Source organism: Petaurus breviceps, unplaced genomic scaffold (assembly GCF_028583685.1).
Source record: "Petaurus breviceps papuanus isolate PSGF00001 unplaced genomic scaffold, PetGlider_PUasm1.0 108, whole genome shotgun sequence".
NCBI lineage: Eukaryota > Metazoa > Chordata > Mammalia > Diprotodontia > Petauridae > Petaurus > Petaurus breviceps.
The window spans coordinates 1451960-1475001 of NW_027185593.1; the positions used below are offsets into that span (position 1 = coordinate 1451960).

At 41.1% G+C, this 23042-nt stretch overlaps 1 protein-coding gene across 1 annotated transcript in view; it reads right to left on the reverse strand.

The window, feature by feature from the left end:
- The window catches only part of LOC138154339 (semaphorin-4E-like), a 58874-nt gene extending 42723 nt beyond the window's left edge, over positions 1-16151 (reverse strand). The window contains exons 1-3 of the mRNA XM_069079068.1: positions 15863-16151; positions 12102-12244; positions 30-89 (exon numbers count right to left, since the gene is read on the reverse strand). Coding sequence (XP_068935169.1) covers positions 30-89; positions 12102-12244; positions 15863-15968 — 309 coding nt within the window. The 5' untranslated portion in view covers positions 15969-16151. The remainder of the gene's footprint in view (positions 1-29; positions 90-12101; positions 12245-15862) is intronic.
- Between the last annotated feature and the right edge of the window lie 6891 nt (positions 16152-23042).

Genomic DNA, 23042 nt, shown 5'->3' on the forward strand with positions numbered 1-23042 from the left:
CTTCAGTTTTTACAGCATTAGTAACTTACTGTGTCTTTCCCTCTATGGATGCACTCCAGCCGCCTATCTTCAGTAGCAAACCAATACACCTGAAATTCAAAAATATACTCAATTAGTTTTATACACTTTTCCCATCTATAAGCACAAAACCAAGAAGTAACTCGCTAGCGTGCACTTGTATTTCAGTACTTCAGGGGTCCATAATCTCATCATGGGCGTTCCTCCTTCCATCCAGGTACACTCCTCCTCTTCCTCCCCGTCCCCCCCCCCCCTTAGCAGACAGCTTTATAAGTAGCTGTAGCTAAATAATAACTAGCATTTATATGATGTTTTAAGGTTTACTAAGTACCTTACAAATATTACCTTGTTTGATCCTCACAACAACCCCATGGAATAGGTACTATTATTATCCCATATTTTAAAGATGAAGAAATTGAGGCTGGTGAGGTTAAGTTACTGACCCACAATCACACAGGCAATGTCTAGGATTTGAACTCAGGTCTTCCTGAAACCAGGTCTAGTCTCTAATCCAGTGTCAACCAATAAACATTTAAGTTTCTATTACGTGCCAGGCATTGTGCTAAGCACACAGAATACAAAGAAAGGTAAAAGACAGCCCTTGCCCCCAAGGACCCCCCAATCTGAGGGAGGAGACCACGTGAAAACAACTGGGCAAACAGGGCAAGGCAATGAAATTAAGAGGGATTAAGAAAGGCTTGCTGTAGAGGGTAGGGCTTTACTGGGGACTTGATGAAAGCCAGGGAAGCCAGAAGATGGAGATAAGAGCATTCCAAGGTTGAAGGGAACCAGAAAAATGCCTGGCAACTGAGAGACGGGGAACCTAGTATGAAAAACAGCAAAGAGCTCAATGTCACTGAACAAAGAGTAAAGAGTGGCTTGGGAGGGTTAAGTTACAAGAAGACTGGAAAGGGTATGTGTGTGTGTGTGTGTTTTCATTATAAATGGCTTTAAATATCAGAGGATTTTCTATTTGATCCTGGAGATTGTGATAGCCACTGGAGTTTAGTATGGAGTAATATGGCGAGACTTGTACTTTAGGAAAATTGCTTTGACAACTGAGTGGAGGATAGATTGAAATGGGGCGAGAAGAGGCAGGCTGCCCCACTAGCAAGCTATTTCAATAGTCCAGGAATGAAGTGATAAGGACCTGCACCAGAGACGTGGCAGTGTCACAGGAGAGATGGGAGTATATTGAGATATTATAAAGGTAAAATCAACAGGACTTGGCAATGCATTGGATATGGACGATTGAGTGTAAGAAGTTGGAGGCTAACACTTAGGTTGTGAGCCTGGGGAATGGGAGGATGGTGATAACCTCCATAGGAATAGGGAAGTTTGGAAGGGAGGAGGGTTTTGGGGAAAAGTTAATTAATTTCATTTTAGACATGTGAGTTTAAGTTATCAATAGGACATATGTAGTTAGAGATGTGAGACTGGAGGTCAGGAAAGAGTTTACAGATGTATAAGTAGATTTAATAATCATCAGCATAGAGCTGATAACTAAATCCATAAGAGCTAAGGAAATCACCAAGTGAAATTGTCTGGAGGGAGAAGAGAAAGGGGCCCTGGACAGAGCCAGAGAACACATCCACAGTTAGTGGGTATGACCCAGATAAAGGTCCTGCAAAGGAGAATAAGAAAGCTATCTGAGAGCTATGAAGAGAATTAGGGGAGAACAAGGTCACAGAAACCTAGAGGCAAGAGAATATCAAGGAAAAAAATACAAGTATTTATTAACCACATACTATGAGAAAAGAACTGTGCTAAATGCTTTACAAATATCTCATTTGAAAGGGTGATCAACAATGTCAAAGGCTGCAGAGAGGTCATGTACTGAGAAAAGGCCATTAGATTTGGTAATTAAGGTTGTTTGTAACTTTTGAGAGAAAAGTTTTAGCTGAATGATGAGGTTAGAAGCCAGAATGTAAAGAATTGAAGAGAATGAGAGGAGAGGAAATAGAAGCATTTATTGTAGAAGATCTTCTTAAGGATTATAGACATAAAAGACAGGAGAAACATGGGGTGATAATTAGTGGGGATGGATGAACCATGAGGGTTTTTTGAGGACAGGGGCATGTTTGTAGAAACTAGGGAAGCAGCCAGCAGGCTAGGGAGATTGAGATTAAGTGGGAATGGAGATGAAAATGCAAGTAACTTGTTTGAGAAGATGGAATGAAATGGGATCCCTTGGGCAGACAGAAGGGTTTGCCTTGGCAATGAGAAGGGCCACCTCATCATGTGAGACAGGGGTAAAGGAACAGATAGTGGCAGAAGGCATTTGAGTAATGTGATATGTGGAGGAAAGAAGAGGGGGTTCTCAGCAAATGGCCTTGTTTGGTTTTAAGACAAAGTTCTCAGCCAAGAGGGGGAGCTATAGGAAGTGGTCTGAGGAAGAATTAAAAGGATTGTAAGTGAGGACCCAGTTGAGGTTGTGTTAAGACACTCATCAAGGTTTTGTAATTTTCTCCACCGTGTCACCTACATGTCTAAACAAAAAAATCAAGACTAGCTGGACATTCTTGTGGTGACAAGCCTTCCAGATTTTAGTGAGGTTAGCATTTGAATAATGGACTGGGATGTGCTAGACACCTTATGGTTGGCAAGAACTGCCAGAAATTATCTTTGGCTAGATAGCTTTTGAGAATGAGAGTTACCTCCATGCTGTGACAAGTTATCAGGATGTTAACACATTTTTGTAGCACTTTGCAGTTTACAAAATATTTTCCTTGCCAAGCTTTGTGGGGTTCCTTAGTATGAGCGATGTTTCACTTTTTTTTTTTTTTAAAGCAATCGGGGTTAAGTAACTTGCTCAAGGTTACACGGCCAGTTATTTCTGGGTGTGGTGCTGAGTATCTGAGCCCGGGTTTGATCCAGGTCATCCTGACGCTGCAGCCGGTGCTCTTCCTCGCTGAGCCACCTGGCCGCCCCCAATGCTTCACTTTTATAGATGGAAAAACAAAGGCTTAGGGAGGCTCACGGACTCAAGGACTAGGTGCTGCAGCCAGGAAGCATCACATGGAGATCGAGTCTTCTGATCCCAGCTCTATATGCTTTCCACCACACCATGCTGACTCCATTTTAATGAGAGGAAACTAAGACTAAGAGAAATTTAAAGACTTTCCCACTATCTCCCAAATGGAATCAATAAATCAATCAATGAGTATTTAGAAATACACTAGGTGGCAGGTACTGTGCATACAACTACAAAGAATAAAATAATCTATTCTCAAGGATCATAAATTCTAATGGGAAGACAAGTATATATGTAAATATATACAGTACAAACTGATATATGTGTATACATGTATATATTCCTATGTTGACCTGTGTGTATCAATGAATAAATACAAAGTAGTTTATATGCAAGGTAGTTAGGGAAGAATGTCAAGTAGAAATGGGAAAGTAATTAGGAAAAGCTTCATGCCTTCCTGCTGTGATTATCTCCAATTTCTCTTGTGTATATATATATACACACACACACATATATATATATATATTGCACATAGTTGTTTTCACATTGTCTTCCCCATTAGTTTGTGAACTTCTTAAAGGCAGGGGCTGTTTTGTCTTTCTTTGAATGCCTAGAACTTAGCATAGACCCTAGGACACAGTAGGTATTTGATGTCTGTTGACTTGATTTTAAACTCCAAAATTAAAGAGACTGGTATGGTTGGTACTGATACTAGAAAAGGTAGCCTCTAGGTGGTGAGGAGACCATCCTTCATGGTGGTAATTTCTCAGGGAATTAATGTCTGTGAACCAAAAGTAATTTTTCTGCACAGCTCATTTTGGTTATCAGTAGACGCATACCTCTGTCGGTGATATAGCCCTATCTAGGGCTAGCTATATTTCTGTTATCTTTGTCCAAGGGACTTACATTCTTTAATTTTACTACAAAAAGAGAATCAAGAAGGTAAACAGCAGCTTTTTATAAATCCATTATAGCGATACAACCACTAAGGAACTTCTGTGTGTGGTTTTTTTAGGGCCAAAGTATATCTATGCTTGGCAAAGATGTCAGCTTTTCTACAAAGCCTTTTTATCCCTTGAACTACAAATGATCTCTTCCCACCCTTTGTTCTCAAATACCAGAGCATTTTGTTCCCCTCTCATGCACTTGTCAGTCTTTTTCTTGTAATGAAATGTACTGTAATGTATTCTCAATCCCTCCCCCATTAGGCTATGAGCTCCTTGAGGGCAGGCATCTGCACAGAGCAAATACTTAATATTTGATGAATACACAAGAGTCAGAACTAGAAGGAACTAATCCATCTCTTGTTTTATAGATAAAACTAAGGACCAGATGCAGCTTAAAATTTTGACCTACTAAAAAGTACTTAAATATTTCAACAAATTTGTGACTTCATCTATGTGCACATGGGCAGCACAGTACAGGGGGGAATCATTGGATTTTAAGTTAGAGAATCTTGAGTCTACTAACTTCTCCTTTCTGGGCCTCAATTTCCTTATCTATAAAATAAGTGGATTAGATCCTATGGTCTCTAAAATCCCAAAGAAGCAGGGTAGTGCAGTGGAAATAATTCTGGATTGGGAATTTGACAACCTGAACTCCATCACTGACTCCTGATAGGATTTAGGAAAGCTGTTGAACTTTCTGGTTCAATTCCCTGTTTCTCCACCTGTCTAGAGGAGTCAGACCAGAAGACCTCCAAGGTCCCTTCCAGTCCTAAAGCTATGGCACTTTCAAAGGTGCTGACTGCGACGCATCTATACAGACCCATCCCATAAGTCTTGTGACATTTCATGAGTTATCACTGCAATACTCTTGCAGTCTGTTATGACTGATTCTTAATCCCAATCTCCTTTTCTGATCATTAATCTTTTTAGAATATAGTCTCGTTTTATGCCTTGATTGATATTGCTAATCAGAGGATTTTAAATGTGGCTGAATCTATGAATCTTAAGTGCTCTTAACATAAATCATATATGATCTTATATGGTCAATCAATAAACACTTATTAAGCACCTACTGTGTACTAGGCACTGTGCTAGGCACTTTACAAATATTACCTCATTCTATCCTCACAACCCTATGACGTAGTGCTATTATCTCTGTTTTATAGCTTTGGAAATTGATGACGACTAGGTTAAATGATGTGGTAAAGGTCACACAACTAGTGTCTGAAACCAGGTTTGAACTGTCTTTCTGACTCTAGGCCCAGCACTGTGCAACCTAGTTGGGGGAGAGAGGCATAAGATGTAAGAAGGAGTATAGATATGTGTGAGAGTGGGAAATTATAAAGAGCTTTGAAAGACAAACAGTTGATTTCATATTTATATTTGATCCTTATATATTATATATAAGGAGCCGATGAATTTACTGAGCAGGGCAGTGACATAATTAGCTCTGTGTTTTCAGAAGATCACTATGATAATTGAATTGAGATGGATTGGAGCAGAGCAAGACCTGAGCCAGGCAAATCTACCAACAGAAGAGGATCCAGGAAAAGAGACAGAGAAGGAATGGTCAGATGATAGGGAAAGAACCAGGGAAGAGTGGTGTCCTGAAAACTTAAGAGAAGGAGGAGGCACCTTGTTGTAAGGGAGACTTTCAAGGCTGCTTTGCTTTCCTGCAACCTTTTTTTCTTTCCGGTAAAGAAACAATTAATGCAGCAAGCTTTTGTAATTTATTGACTAAAGATAAATACCGAAAGTAACAGAACACTGTATTTGAAGTCAGTCTGCTATAATAAATCATTTTATTAAAAACCTATTTGTTCCTTTCTCATATTTCACCCAGGATATCCTCAATATGTGGGTAGATCACACTCACTGGGATTTTGTACAGATGGGAAAGTAGGGATATGGATCGGTAGTTATTGATACCCTTTTTTTTTTTTTTTTTTTTTTTTGGGAATTGGGGTTAAGTAACTTGCCCAAGGTTACACAGCTAGTTTTTTTGTGTGGGGGTTAAGTGTCTGAGGCCGGAACCGATCCTGGAACCGATCCCAGGTCTCCCAACTCTGGGGCCAGCGCTTTACTCACTGCACCATCTAGCCACCCCGATATTGATACCCTTTTGATCAATTTTTTGATAGAAAGACTATTTTTCCAATGTTATCTTTTCTACTTTCAGATATATTAAAAATTGGTCTCTTAATGCTTTCAACATTTTGTCTCCAGTATGAATTTATTGTCTATGTGCTTTGTGTGATCCAGCTGCCCCTTTGTCTTCTTGGCCATTTCTACTTCCTCATATAATATCCCAGGAACTCCCATGTTATGATTAAAATATGGTGTCACTACTGCTGAAAAGTTTGTTGTAGAAATGCTGGCAAATCAGGATTACAGATTTAGGGTTGGATGGGACCTTCCAGGTCATCAACCCCAATCCTCTTACTTTACAAATGAAGTGAGGTGAGGCTCAGAGTCACACAACCATTAAGTATCTGAGTTACGATTCAAACCTAGATGTTCCTAACTCCCAAGTTTAGCATTCTACTTAGGAGGCAGCTAGGTGGCGTAGTGGACAGAGTGCTGGGCCTACAGTCAGGAAGTCTTCTGGTATCTTCTGGGCACTGTTCAACATGCTAGGAATATCAATATAAGCAAACAGGATACCTCCTACCCTCAAGGAACTTATATTCTACCTAGGAAAGATAATATCTAAAAAGAAACTGGAAGGGGGGAGGGGGGAAGGCAAACCTGCTAGTAAGGAAGTGAAGTTCACAGAGTAAGTCAAGCCCAGAATAAGAAAAAGCTTCTATTCTGACACAGCTTATCTGTAGAGTCTCACCTTAGAGTTGTCTTTGAAAGGTTTGGGGAATGTCGACTCTGCAATGCACACGTGGTCGACATAGGTGTAAACAGCTCATTTCATCAGTGTTCACCAATGGAATTTAATTTGTTTTTAAACCCATTTATTGAACATTGTCATAAAGGACATTATTTTCATTTAAAAAAATAAAGAAAACTAAAACTCAACTGAGATTACTTTATTAAATTCACTATAAACTTTACTTAAAATGCAAACTTTAAAGATGAGGCACAAAATACCAACTTGGGGGAGACATCAGGGTGTGCTCTGGCACTCCCCTGTATGTAAGCCTACAGTGGTTGAGCTTGAGGACACGCATTTCTCAAACTCACAACTGTTCTTTTGGACAGCTCAGTTTTGGCACGCACTTGAATTCTCAGCAGCTTCAGACGTAGGAGGCTGTTATCTGGGTTATGTGGGCTTGTCCTTGATAGTTGCTACCAATTAGTTTATGGATGAAACACATTATCTCATTTATCCTGTTTTTTCATGGTTGGTGATCTGCCCAGTGCAAGTACTAATATTTATCCTGAGAATGACCTTGAAGAAGTTACTGTTATATTAGTATGGGGAAGGAGGGGAGAATAGTTAGGGCAAAAGTTATAAAACTGCTGTTAAACTTTTACAGGAAAGTTAAGAGGTCATAAGCAGTTATGATCATTTTCAAGAAAACAACTCAAAGTGCAAACAAAAGGGTTACTTTTATACATTAGGATTTATACACGAGTTATATACACTATACTTAATCCCTGTTTTTTTTACACAGAAAGATGATCTCCCAAAATAGAGGTTGCACAAATTCACACACACAAATTCAACACACACACAATAAATAGTTAACATAAATAAAATACAATAAATAACCAAATAATCTACAAAGGGGCACCATATCCTTTGTCACTTAATCTTACATATAAAAGCTGAAATTCACATGCCAGCAACACCTTAGTCATGATTAAGGTCCTTGTAGTCACATGAAATATACTAGCCTGTAAAACGCCAGCCAGAACAAACACCAACAAATGTATGTTATCTCACTACTCTAAGGCAACTCCTTTATTCCTATCCAATTTTCCATCTCATTCCTCAGTCTCCCTATCTTGTTCAGAGTGGAATTACGGTGGATCCCATTACTGGCTGGACCCCATTACTAAGCAGCATGAAAGCTTTAACCCTCCTTCTTGAGAGGGCCAGTGTGCCCCTTCTTAAGCAGCTGGGTTGTCCTCTGCTGCTGGAGGCTCATCCCATTATTGCCAAGCTTAGCACAGATGCTCAATTGGCTTTGGCCCTTGTGTGGCTCAGGGATCCACCAGCATATCCAGCAGCAGGGACTGGAAGCTGTTGTTGCTGGCCCTTCATTTTCAGAGGACCACCAACATCATGACGCTGGGGTCAGGGCACAGTGTGTTGGGCTATGGCTGACTGACTTTGGATAATACGAGCTCAGAACGCTCCCCCACAGGTTGGGCATGAGCAGTCTGCTAGAACATTTGGGATGGAGATGTTTCTAGGTTTGTGCAGCTCACACTTCCTTTGTGCTACTGGGATTCTGCTTTGCTCATGGAGTACAGAGCCTTCTTTGATGCAGACATGCCATACTGGGCAATCCTCTGCAAGCATTTTCCATGTCTCACAATCAATACTAAAGTTTTTCAGAAAAACCTTAACAGCATGCTCACACCATTTATTTTGATCACTGTGTGAGCACTTGCCTTGAGCAAGTTCTCCATAACAGTCCCTTAGGTAAGAGTGCATTTGGCATTTGGATTATGTGGCCTGTCCATTAGAGTTGCACTCTCGGCAGTAGTCTGAATGCTTGGCAGTTCAGCTAGAGAGAGGACCTCAGTGTCCAGCATCTTATCTGCCAGGTGATCTTCATACTCTTCCTACAGCAATCCAAATGGAAATGATTCAGTTTTCTGGTGTGATGCTGGTAGACTGTCCAGGCTTCACAGGCATACAGCAATGAGATCAGCACGACAGCTCTGTAAACCGTTTGGTAGGCAGTTTGATACCTCTTCTCTCCTACACTTTTTTTTGGAGCCTTCCAAATGCTGAGGGTCATTTTTGAGGATGAATGACAAACAACAATGGCTAGCTCTGGCAATTTGTGCATCAATCTCATTATTGATGTGTATAGCCCTGGAAGGTACACTGCCAAGGTAAGTGAACTTATTCATAGCAATCAAAATGTCTCCATTTGCCATAACCAGTGGTTCCATGTATGTATTATGTGGTACTGGCTCATGGAGAACCTTTGTTTTCCTGATACTGGTTGTCAGACCAAAATTAGCACAAGCTGCATAGAATCAGTCTGTATTCTGTTGCATCTCAGCCTCAGAGGCTGTACTGAGGCTGCATCTGCCAACAAAAAGTCACAAACCAGCCTATCCTTCACTTGGTCTTGGCTTTTAACCTTTTTAAGTTAAAGCTGTAGCATATACAGGAGCCACACTCTGGTAAAACCATCTCAGCAAACAGGCTAAACCAGGTCCCTGTCAGTGAGCAAGAGGGATGTTTACCCCACAAATGTGAAGACTTCCCCAGTGCAATGGGCATATAAGAACAATTTGTTCTAATGGGCATGCAGCTGAAGCAGATGCTCTGAAGTACTTAGAGATCATTTAGACACTACACCCTGGGGCCACTGCCAGTTGTCTTGACTTTTTTCTTGCCACTGGACTTTGATGAGGTAGGCTGATATCTACAGGCTACCACTCCCAGCACTGGTGGGTCACTCTAGTGGTCAGTCTGCAGAGGCTGAGTGAGTCTCTGTACTTAAGCTATCCTGATTTTTGGAGAGCAGAAGCTCTTTGTCACCAGCACCCTTCCTGAAGCCTTTCCAACTTGTGTCTCTTGGTCATGGCCTTCGAGAATCCAGATTCCTTCCCATGGTTCAATGAACTATTGAGGTTTGGCATCCACAAAAATTTACAGAAGAGGCCCCATCCAAAACACAAGTGAATTCTTGATTCTTCTGAGAGGTTAACTCAATTTCCCTAATTCTCACCTGGTATGTACACATAAATATCTGATCTAGTTTAAGCAAAGCATAATTAAGAAGCTAAATGTAACAAGAGGAAAATCAATATATTTCTAAATCAAACAGAACTTATTTATCTTCTGTTTTTAGGTACATCATGTCACTATTTGCCTGCCTTGGCATGCATAACTCAGAAAGGACCATGCTTCTGGTCATTAGCATTTTAGAATTATAATGGTGAAAGTGGTCCTTAGAGATAGCATAGTAGAAAGAACACTGGATTTGTAGCCAGAAATCTGACTGTTCAAATAGAGTCCCAACTAGGTGGTGCAAAATGGAAGAACACAGGGCCTAGAATCAGGAAGACCTGAGTTCAAATATGACCTCAAGATATTTAACTAGCTGTGTGACCCTGGGCAAGCCACTTAATCTCTTTTTGCCCCAGTTTCCTCTATTATAAAATGGGGGTAATTATAGCACTTACCTTGAAGAGCTGTTGTGAAGATCAAATGAGATAATATTTGTAAAGTATTTAGCACAGTGCTTAGCATATGGTAGGCCCTATATAAATGTTCTTCCTTTCCCCCTTCCTACCTATACTGTTTACTGGCTATGATGCCTTAATAGACCATTTTACCTCTCTATGCCTTGGTTTCTTCATCTATAAAAAAAGAAAAATTATTTGCCCAACTCCTTCCCAGAGTCATTGTGAGGACTGGATATGCAATATAAATGGCAGCTATTACATTTCTCAGTTATGTGATCAGAATGTGATCAGAATTCCCTTCACAAATTTATATTGCTGCCCCTTTTTTGCCTCAGTCCTAGTGAGTTTCTATAACTGAAAAAATTCATCACCTGGTGGCCAAACTTTAAGGTGATGAGCTTCACTGTACTTGGCTCTGTTGGTATTCATACGACAAAAAGTTGTTCCAACTGGGTGAGGCTATCAGAGTTTATGTTCCATTTGCAAAGCCACTGTAAAACCAAAGTGTTTGTGAGGGTATATCTCAGTGGTGCTTCAGAGGAGGGTAGAGGATTATTTTCACTATTATTGCCTAGTGCAATCAAGAGGTAGGTATTAATTAGGTTATTACTCTGTGCTAGGCTAGGTGCTAAGCCCTGGGGCTACAAAGAAAGGCAAAAAACAGTTCCTGCCCTCAAGGCACATACATTCTAATGGGAAAGTGAGTGTGTAAACAAACTTCATGAAATGAGCAGGAAGTTGAGATAGAAGAGGTGATGCTGTTTGCCAATAGTCATACAAAGACTGGGTGAGAGGAGGGATGAGCTCTTTCTGCTGCCATCAGAGAACTACTTCATAGGTTTGCTCTACACTTGACTTTGAGGGGTTAAAAGTCAGTCAGAGGCCAGTTCTGTCAGAGGGTGTAATGGGCATCTAGCTGGTGACTTGCAGAATGGTCAGTACGTTAGACAGCTTTCAGGAAACAAGGGGAATGATGTGACTAGAACTCTGGGAAAATCTACACAGTACCTTGGCACCATGGACATTTATGAAGGCCACTCCATCCTCAAGGCAATGTCCTGGGTCCATTCCTAACTATTCTGAAAGTAAAGTGAGAATAACCTACCAATGTGGATCAAATGTTGGAGCTGGACCCTCTACTCTAATCCCTTCATTTTTTTAGATGAGAAAATTAAGGGTAGGAGATTTACCCAAAATTGTTATACAGTGAATAAATAGTGCTACAGAAATACAATATTATTATACAGTGGGGTAGTGGGTGGGTGCTAATTCTAGTTTATAGGTGAACAGAGTCCTCTGATGAAGAACAGTTGACATTTTTCAAGGTATATAATTTATGTTCTCCACTAAAAATCTCCTTAGGTGCCTCCTTGTGCTAAGGAGGTGACCATACATTCTTGAAGATTATGCCAGTTCAACATAAACTCTAAAATGCCCTACTAAACCAGAAAGGTACCAAATTTAGACCCAGAAACAGACCCTTTGCCTATCATCTGATAAATTCAGAGTACATCATCACCAGAGACTTAGGTACCAGGAGTCGTTTTTTGTTTTGTTATTTTTTGCTAAAGCATTTCAAAAATACTACTTACTAATATGTGCAGGGGGGATATTTGCATTATTGGAGAGAATAGCCATATTGACAAAATATTAGCTCCTTGTAGTACTGAAGTATGATTTATAATCTAAATGTCTATTAATAGGCTATATTCTAAAAGGATTGTATTGTACCTGACTCCCCACCCCAATCAAGTTTAATTTAATTCAAACAAAGCGAACCTCAGTGAAGACACCTAGAAAAAAAATAATAAGGTTAGAAACAACTAACTTACACTGTCCACTTCTCTAGTGATGTCATTCATGTCAACAGCAAAGACAGCTTCCCTGGCACCAATAAATAAGGTGTCAGTTTCTTTATTCACTAAGAGTGCTGAAAAATTGGAGAATCCCGATCGTCCAAATTCTTTGCTATCACCTAAAACAATAAAATGCAAAGGGTGTTTCCATTTAGAATTACCCAATGAGATGAAAATTCAAAAGAAAGAGTTACTTTCTCCTTTTTCTCCTAAATCAGTATCCTATGTAAAAAGTCCATTTCTGATAGAAGGCAGAGTTGAACTCTGTCTTCTATTGTCGGTTCTGCAGACAGCAACTGAAAATCATTACTGATTGTGGAGAGTTTCACTTTGAAAAGAAATTCCTGCCAAAACATGATAAATTACTACAGTGCAAAGCAGAAAAGAGCTGTGAAAAATGGACAAGAAGACTCCAAATGTGCTTTCCCTTTATTAGCATTTTGAAAGGCTGTATGTGACAAATTTAGTCCAAAAAAGAAATATGAACTCAAAATAAAAATATTTTCCTCTTAGCTATTATTGCATTTGCCATTTAAAAAAGAATACTGCCCTCATTTTTCAATTTCTAACCATGTCTTTATGATTTTCCATATTTTGTTACTGGATCTGCTATCTATATAGAAACACATCATCTAAAAATATATTTTTGTTCTTTCAAGAATTTCTTTTTTTTGATGAATACAGGTATGCTTTATTTTAAAGAAAGCAGAAACAAAAATTAAATGTAAAACAAATTATGGTATTGTAATCTTAAAATTATTTTCTTTAATAAACACGTTTCTTAAGTGGGTATTCTGCTGAAATTAAACATTTGTGGGGCAGCTAGGTGGTGCAGTAAATACAGCACAGGCCCTGGAGTCAGAAAGGACCCGAGTTCGGATCCATCTTCAGACACTTAACACAAAAAAACTAGCCGTGTGACCTTGGGCAAGTCACTTAACCCCAATTGCCCTCCAAGAAGCAAAAAAAAAAAAAAGAAATTAAACATGTTTTCAAATTATGAATTACTTGACCCAGAATGAGAGAAACAACTTAGTATCAAAATCTTTTTTTTTTTGCTTTTTGGAGGGCAATTGGGGTTAAGTGACTTGCCCAAGGTCACATGGCTAGTTTTTTGTGTTAAGTGTCTGAGGCTGGATTTGAACTCAGGTCCTCCTGACTCCAGGGCCAGTGCTCTATTCACTGTGCCACCTAGCCGCCCCAAAATTTTAATCATTAGTAAGAGAAAGCAGGTCAATCTGATGGAGAGAGTGCTGCCCTTGCAGTTATAAAAGCCTGGTTCTGAATCCTGCTCCTGACTCCTACCAGCTGGGTGACTCACTTTCTTCATCTATAAAGTGGAGATGATGACACCTACTATATACCTCACAGTGTTGTTATAGGGCATTATGTGTCATTATATAAACATAAACTGTTGTTATTACCAATTGAAAATCAATTTGAAATGAGATAATTCCTAAATATATTATGTAAGTCTCAATGGTGGCCAAATAGGAAAGGGCTTAGAACAAAAATGATCAGGCTGGACAGGTCCTAATAAAAGAGAACACAATATTAGTGACAGGTCCTTAGAACATAGAACATCATAGCTGGAAGGACCCTAGGAAGGGAGGGAACAAGCATTTATTAAGCACCTACTTTGTGCCTGGCACTGTGTTAACTGCTTTGCAAATATTATCTCACTTGATCCTTAAAACAACCCTGGGCAGTGAGTGCTATTTTTATCCCCGTTTTATAATTAAGAAAACTGAGGCAGACAGGTTAAATGGCAAGTATCCAAGACCACATCTGAACTCAGGTCTTCCTGACTCTAATCCTTGTACTCTATCCACTGCATCACCTGGCTACTTCTAAGTCCCAGATCATCTAATCTAAATTCTTCACTTTACAGATGGAGATATTAAGGCTAAGAAAGGTCAAATAGATGTCAATGGAAAAATTGGATTCAATTTATAACAGTTCTAAAGTGTGAAGTAAGGCATGCTGGTCTAAATTAAGTCTGGTCAACCTTCCCTAACTTTTGAGGTCAGCTTGCTTGAGCAACAGGTATGATGATTAGAAATGGGAGGTGATGCAAGTGTGCACCTTTTAAGAAAACTCCACATATAAAAACTCAAACTCATAAAACAAAAATATTAGAGTATAATTCACTATACCAAAGAATTCACTAGGAAAATTCAAACTTCCCTAGTTTACCCAAAAATGTAATTTGGAGTTTGAGGTTGAGAGATGTAGGTTTAAACCTCATTTGGCTGTTACTACCTCTATAACACTTAACAAGTTGTTTGGCTTCCTCTGAAAAATCCCTGCACTATCCATATCCACCTCACAGGGATGTTGTGAGGACAGCACTTTGTAAGGAGCAAAGTGCTACAAAAATGAAATTACTGCTCTTTAACAAATTTCACTATTTGTGGATAAAGAGCCTTGGCAAAGGGGACAGGGGCTGGGGGGGGGGGGGGGGGAGGGAAGAATAGTCTAACTCTGAAAATAGTGAGTAAAAAAAACCTGAAAACAGTATTAGCCTTAGCAGGTTATACAATAAGATCTTACTAATTTGAATGAACTAGGTGAAGGTGAAAATTTTTAAGCAAAGAATTGTTCTTTGAAGACAAGTTTTTATATTTCTTTATGTAAGAAGAGTAACTCTTAACATTATTACTGAATAAGACATTCTGTCAAGCTTATTTTAATGAAAAGAGATTTATCTGTAATTGGCATCATCCCTTGCATATAGTTATAATCTTTCAAATCTGTTCAGTAGGTGAAATATGCTCCCTTGCATTCTTGTTTAATACCACATAACTACTGAAATCTTGAACATCCAGTTCAACTCCCCTATTTTGAAGACAGGGAAAACTAAAGACCAAAGAATCAAAAAAACTACTTTGCCTATTAAGATCACAGGATTTTAGACATGGAAGAGATTTTAAGACATCATCAATCTAGTTAAAGGCCCTTAATTTTACAGAAAAGGAAGCTGAGGCCCAGAAAGGTTAAATGATTTGCCCAAACTCACAGGATTTTAGCATTTCAGAACTGACCCTGGAGATCATTTCATTCAATGCTACTGCCCCCCTACAAAAAAAAAATCATTAAAAAAGTTTTATTGATGCTTTTTCTTTTTATATCAGTGTCCACGTCCCTTACCTCCACTCCTTGTCCTCTTGCCCATAAAATGGCCCTTTTTTTTTAAACAAAGAAAAATAGCTAAAACAAAGCCACCTGGCATGGTGACTACACCTAACAGCACCTGCAGCACTCCTCACCGGTAGCTGCCCACCTTTCTATCCAAACAAATGAAGTATGTTTTATCATCTTCATCCCTGGCTTTTAGAGATGAGAAAACAGGCCCAGAGACATGGAAGGCTGGGCTTGAGGACATGGAGCACATGAATGACAGGACCCACTGCTGGACATTGTTTGACTCCAAGTTAGGCTCTTCCTGCTATTCTACTACTAAGTAACTCAGTGGCAGAGTGAAGGGCAGGTCCTTAGATGCCAATGTACAGAATGTCTAAGCTATCTGCATACATAGCTCCATATTCTTTATCTCCAGCAGGAATAGTCACTGAATGGCAATGGCTGGAGGTGCCCCTCTCCCCACATTGGACACATAGGAGGTACCGCACTTGCTAACCCCCCCCCCCCCTTGACTCCCTCACAGCTATTCTAACTAGTTCATCAATGACTACTCCATGATAAAGGAAGTCCGGAGTTACAAGTAGGTCACTTACTTTGATACTTTATGGTTTTTCTGGGAATGCAGTTGAGAGGAGATGCTTCCATATGTTGGAGTAATTCACAAAAAGCAAAGGAAAGGAGAGCAACCCAAATGTTCATTTTCAAATGTCCAGCTCCAACAAAACTTCACCAGACTTTGTTCTTGGACCGTGACTATCCTGTCAAAATCTCAAAAGCAGACATACAGCAATTTTAACTATTTCTATAAAGTAGGGAACAAAAGAAAATAGTCCTCTTGCTCCCCCCACTTCCTCTGAAAATAATTGCTTTTAACAACATTCGTCAGATGTGCCCTAAAAACTGAAAGTAGTTTTAAACAATGGCCTTGTTACACAAATCCTCTGACAAAGGCATCATCTGGGCACAATTAAGAACCTCTTTACATTTCTCTCCTATAGAGACGCTGTGTTTAGACCTCTTCATCAAACATCTATCCAGCTGTGGTAAATTTGTTTTTGTCTAGAAATGGCATCTTTTGGCAAAACATAGAGCAGCCTCTTGCCAGAATCCTTGTATTCAGTGGGGCTTGTTCATGAATTTGACACAACTATCTACCTCAGAGAGTTGTTATGAAGATCAAATCTAATTCACTTCAACAAGCACTGATTAAGCTCCTATTACATGGTAGGTAGTGGGAATACAAAGACAAAAGTGAAAAAATCCCTGCTTTCAGAGAGTTTATTGACGTTGAAGGCCGGGGAAAGTCACCGGGAGTGTACACCAAAAAGCAGATACCAGTTTTACCCAAGATAACTTGGAGAGGAATGGAGCTAGGGAAGGAGGAGTGAGGAAGAGCATCACTGGTGAGAGGCAGCCCTTGAGCTCTGCTATGAGGACCAGAGAGGGCTCAGAGTCAAGGGCAAGAGGCAACAGGAGAATGGACTTCAGATGCTGCGCGGTATGGAGGTGCCACTTATACGAAGGCAAAAGAGCCAGGAGACAGAATGTTGTGTGCAGGGAACAGCCAGCTGAGCAGTTTGACAGGACTAATGTGAAATCACAGTGAGAAGGTGGGAAAAGCTTTGTATCTGACCCAGTGAGGATGGAACAATGGCTAGGAAGAAAAATCCCATCCTCTTCACCTGGGCATTCAGTGCCTTCTCCCATTGGGCCTCTCCACACATCACCACTATTCTTCTTTATAGATTTCTGCTAAATAGCCCCAGAAGCTTCCTGGGCTTCAGTGGGCAGGCCAGTCTCACAGAAAGATCTCTCCCTGTCCACTGCCCACCACACTGGCTTCTCAGGCCTAACTGAAAAATGCCACCTCCTAAGTTGTGCCTCCCCTGATAGCACTGCCTGGAGATGACCATTCCCTTTTCTGAACAGACACAGCCCTTTTAACTGTTCTTAGTACCTACACTCATACTCCAGTGGGTATGTTATAATTCAATGTAATTCAAAAGACCACTGAGTCTAAGACACAGGGCAGCTGGGGGGCACAGTGGATAGAGTTGGGCCTGGAGTCCAGAAGACCTAAATTCAAATTCAGCCTCAGACCCTCACAAGCTGTGTGATCAAACTCTCAGCCTCAGTTTCCTCATCTATAAAATGCAAATATTAATAACACCTACCTCCCAGGGTTGTTGTGAGGACCAAGTGAGACAGCTGTAAAAGTGATTACATAGTAGGCACCATATAAATGTTAGTTATTATCATTAGTGCTAGGGACAGAAAGTCAAGACTGAAAAGTCCCTGGCTTCAAGGAGCATATACCTCCCTGGGGGTAAGACTGCTTAGAAATGAAGGGTCTTACTGAGGAAGACTATTGTGGAACATGAATAAAGAATGGGTTGGTGAGGGGAGATACTAAAGGGGATGTCTTATCATGACTTCCTACTCTCACCTACACTCAAAGCTCCAGGACAGGAGCTCTCTCTGCCCAAATCTTCTTGGTATTCTCCACAGTCCTGGTGCAGAGAAGGCCCTCAATAAGTATTTGCTGAATGAATGAATGAACGAAAGCAAAAAGCTAATATGGCCAAGACAGTGTAATGTTGCAGTGGAAAGGGACCTCTGCCCTGGGAGTCAGGAGCCTTAGGTTTCAGTCTTGCACTTAAATCATGTGATCTTAAGCAAATCAATTCCCTTCTCTGTGCCTTAGTTTCCTCATCTGTCAATTGTGGTGGTTTTGTTAGATCATCTAAAAGTCCTTTCTAGCTCTAACACTTATGGTTTTAATTTTTAAACAATTATATGTCCAATAAAGTAACAAGAATAATTTTCTTGTGTGGCTTATTGCATTTCTCTTGGTTACTATAGAGTTATGTTGTGTGGGTATATGATGGGGATAATCTTTTTTTATTTGGAAGTAGAATCTATGATTTAATGCTTCCTCATAATAACCAAAAGAACCAGTCTTGTACCTTCAGTGAAATGGTGAAATCAGCACTGCTATATCAAGCCATATGTATCTGAAAGGCAAGATGTGTGTGTATGTGTGCGAACATACATACATGTATTCATGTATGTTCCATTTAATTAGACTCAAGTTCATCATTCTGCTTGAAAATCTGTCAGTAAATCTTTGACTTGCCCTCTGGTTACCCTTGAAATTTAAGCCATAGAAAAACTAGGTTGGTATTAAAGACAAGGACTGCCTTGCCAAGTCAGAGTTTTCCCTGAAGGGGCATTTTCTCCTCTTCACATGTCCAGTTCATTACAAAAGGGCTCATCTTACAGAAGAGCACATCAGAATTTGCCAGGCAGTGTTTCTGTGAGAAACAGAGTAAAAAGTACAAGAGTGAGGATGCCCATCCTTGTAACTATATGATATGGGAGAAGCAGACAATCATTTCTTTGTGGATAAAAGGGGGCAAAAAAAACTCGCCTGAATTTTAATCTAAAACAGCACTTCACATTTATCCATAGAGTGCTTTACAGAATGCTCAAAGAAGCTTGGTGATGAAGGCAGAGCAGGGTTTGGTATGAGAGAACTAGAACTGGCAGGTACCTTCAAGATCCTCTAGTCCAGGGAGGCCTTAACTTTTTCTGTGTCCTAGACTCCTCTGGGAGTCTAGTGACACTTATGGAATAAATGTTTTTAAGTGTATAAATAAAATATGTAGAACTACAAAGGAAATTAAATTGAAATATTTGAAATTACTGAAATACAATTATCAGAATTAAAAAAAAATACCTAGCCAGCACTGGATGCATTAACAAGAGTGATTTCTGGAGCAGTGATGAGCATAATCATTTAAAGATATCTCCAATAATTGTATGATATGAAAAATATCTGATTTATATACTGCTAATACTATTTATATACTGCTAATACTACTGTGATTATTGGCCTTGATTAAAATTTTTTCCACATTTTTTTCTTTTTTAAACTGATTTTTTCAATGAACAAGAATTTATTTTCTCTCCCTCCCTTTTTAACAAATATTCATAATGTAGCAATATGGATTCTGCTACTGGCCAAGTTAAAAAAAATTTGTTTCATTATGTACCCTGAGTCTATCTACCAACATTTATAACTGAAGAAAATGCTAAATTTCTCTTTGAAGTTAGAAAAATAAAAATGTAATTTTTCCCCTACCCAATCCATCCATGGACCCCTTAGGTAAGAACCCCTGCTACAAACCCTCTTTTCATTTTATATATAACCGGTGCTTAAAGCCCACTGGTATGAGACTTTCTCCCCCAAAAGGGGAGATTGATTACTATTGATTACCAAACCTTGGGCATTCTGGGACTCTTCTGTCTTTCATTTATCAAGAGGGAAGATGGTCATTCTAACTTCTCTTCTGTTGATGAAGAGAAGGAAAGATTGGGGAAGAAGCCCACAGGAGAACGGTGGCAGGCACTCATGTCCCTATCCTTAGCTTGCTACACTAGAGACTTTGGGCCTTTCCCTTTGGGTGGGATCTGGGACCTTCTCTCTTGCTCCCAAGTGGACAGCTTTTTCAATCTGCATTGTTTGGTATATATTCTCAATATGTATACTTTCTGTGATTTCAGTTTTGCCATCAACTTGGATAAACAGTTTTATCTGCATATATACATATATATTTTATTATGGAATATTATGGAACTGGCCTCTGGTGGTAAAGGGGTCTTGGATGTAGAACTTGGGTCCCTTCTTTCCCCATTAAGAAAGGAGTTTCGCTTGAATTTAAGAATTACTTCTCCTGGACTAACAATATTCAGAGAATTAGGTGGGCACACTTCCAGCCTGGCAGCTCCTCTCTTTGAAGACAGCAGAGTGGATGGGGGTGGGGGGCAGAAGCGTCTCTCCCTGCCCCCCCACCGTGCGCCACGTGTAGACAGGCCTTCAGGGGGTGAACAAGGCAGCCACCCATCTCCACGTGGCTCTGGGCCTTGCTGGGGGCGGGGAGCACCTGCTGAGCTGACTTCCTGGCACAACCTGTACTAATGAAAGGGGTTTCGCTTTACAGGGAAACTTCTTCACAAGCGCCCAGAGGAGCAGGCAGCCCCGTTTCACAGAGGAGAAGCTGAAGCTTGGAGGCATGAAATGACTTCCCTCACACAGGCCTGGCCCGCTCCCCAGCTCAGAGTCTCACACTCCTTCTTTCCTCTAGGCAGTAGGGGCTGCTTCCCTCCCCTCCTGCTAACCCCCCCTCCCCAGGAATTCACAGAACCTCGGAGACCCAAAGTCACCTTCCGTCTGGGGGGACAAGGGACCTCTCCACACCGTCCTCCGAGAACAGCTGCGGGGCAGGGGAGGGGGAGTAAATCACGGAAGCCTTTCTGGAGGCGGTGGCACGGGGCAGGGCCTGGAGCTGGCGAAAGCTTAGAGCAGCGGCCGGTGCAGGAGGGGTGGGGGATGGGGGCTAAGGGGTTGGGCCCCGAAAGCTGGTGGGGACCCTTGGCCTGAGGGGGTCAAAGGCCTCTTTAACGTCGTCCCCGGGGTGTGTGTGGGAGTCTCTGGTGTCCACTCTCCAGTCCAGACTCACCCCGCTCCGACTGGGAAGGTTCCCTGCGGGTCTAGACGCTCCTGCCTCCTCAGCTACCCTAGCAGGGCCTGGCAGAGACCGCGGCGGGCTAGGGGGGGCCGTTGGGCAGAGCCCCCCCACGTGACCACCACGTGCTGGGCACCTCCCTCCCAGCTGAGCATGCGCCAACCCCCCTCCCCGCCCCTTGACTGGGTGTGGCCCAGGCGCCCTGAATCCCGGGTCTGTGGCAAGATGGGTCCTTGCAGACCTGGAGGCCCAATCTCTCTGTTTACAGAAGAGGAAACTGAGGCCCACAGAAAGAAAGGGTCTGTCCAAAGTCACACAAAGGTGACTGAGGGTTAGTCCCCAAGACCTAGAATTCCCATGTCAATTGTTCTGGGTTCCATGTTCTTCATGCCCTCCCCTGACATCCTGGGTTCTAAGGGCCCTCTCAGTCCTGATATTTTAAAACTACATTTGTTGGTAAGAGAAAGACTGACAGCAAGGGAAACAGGCATTTTGTCTTGGAAGAACTGGACATCCCAAGGGGAATAAGAATGCTGGAATCTGGATGCAGTCAGGTACAAAGTGAAGGGGTGGGGCTGGATTAGCTGAACTACTAAAGCAGCTCAAATTCCCAGAAACAATCCTCAGTGGACAGCATTGTAATAATTTTACAGATGCAGTTTGATGACTGCAGTGCTCACTGATTAGACTTTCCATGAGCCTTGAAGGAGAAAGAGAACTAAATATGAAGTGGGAAATTAAAATGGCCATTGATGTACATACATTACTTTATAGTTACATCTAATTCCATTGGTCCTTCTTCAGTCCCCATGACAACCCTGTTAGCTTCATGCTACTGAGAAAACAGGTTCAGAGGTTTAGTAACTTACCTACGGTTACCCAGTGGATGATTGGCAGAGCCTTGGCTTCAGTGAAAGCATTATCATGTTAGTAAATGTGTGCTAGATCCTGTTAGATCAGTTAGGAGACCTAGGTTCAAATACTAACTGATTCTTTTGACCTTGAATCACTGAGCCTGTTTTCTTATCTGTGAAATGGGGGACTGAAGCTTCTGAGATCCCTGCTAGGTCCAACACTCCACAAATCTCCAAGTCTAATGTGTGTCTTATCCCGGGGTACCTGTGGAAACACAGTTCTCTAACTGCAAATAATTTTTTGCTGTTTGCTAATGAATTACAAAATTGATTGGGAAGGAGGTGGGGAGGTCTCCAAGAGATTCCTCCAACAGCCAAAAGGATAGTTTACAAGCAGACCACATTTATATGGCACTGTCGAGTTACTGCCTTTGGGTGGATCCAGTACCCTGTGCCTCAAGGTCTAAATTGTCAGCATATTATAAAAGTGGAAACTGAGGCTCAGCAATATTTAGCCTTCTCCAAAAGAAGCTAAGCGGTGGAGATTTCAAATTCAGGTCTTGTGCTTCTCCTCCCTTGGGTTAGTTTAAACCAAGAGCTCTCTGACACAGTCTTACAAATGAATTTAACAGTGGAGGTGTGTAGTGGTGAGTGGAGTGGTAGAAGGGATTGACAATCCTTTAACTAAACCATTTGGAGCTGGAAATAAATTCAGAACATGTCAGCACAGGGGACGGTCTTAATGATCATTTAGCCCCAACCCTGGGAAAGGAAACTGAGGTGCCCAGGGATGAAGTGACTTGTTCAAGGTCACACAGTGACAACAATGAGAAACTGCTCTGGTGGCCCGCCTCCACTTACACAGAGGCACAAACACTGTCACAGAATAGCATGTTATTATGGAAGCAACCTCGGAAATCATCCACAGAAAGGACACGTGTTATTCATGACGAGCTTGTGCTTTTAGCAAGTAGATAGATCATAGGTGGAATAATTGGGAAACTTGATTGTGAATGTTAAGGGGAAAATAACAGCAAAGATTCAGAGGGTTCCTTCTTGTGGTCATGTGTTGTGGTTTTAACTAATGGAAGACTTCATAGGCCTTTCAGTTTAACCCCCTAACTGAAGCACCCTGATCAGGCCACTGTCTGAAGCCCTCTCCCTGGGGCCAGTCCCTTTCTTTGCTGAGAAGCTCTGATCGTCATTGGAGTCCTTCCCTCAACCACTTATTACCAGTTCTGTCCTTGGTCCTAGTCTTATTTTTCTTCCACATATAACCAACTTTCCAAATACTATTTAAAGAAGCTAGACTTCATTTGTCTGTACCTAAAATGTACCACTTTCCCCAAAATTGGTCCATTTCACAAATTCATAATTGAAACCATTGGAAA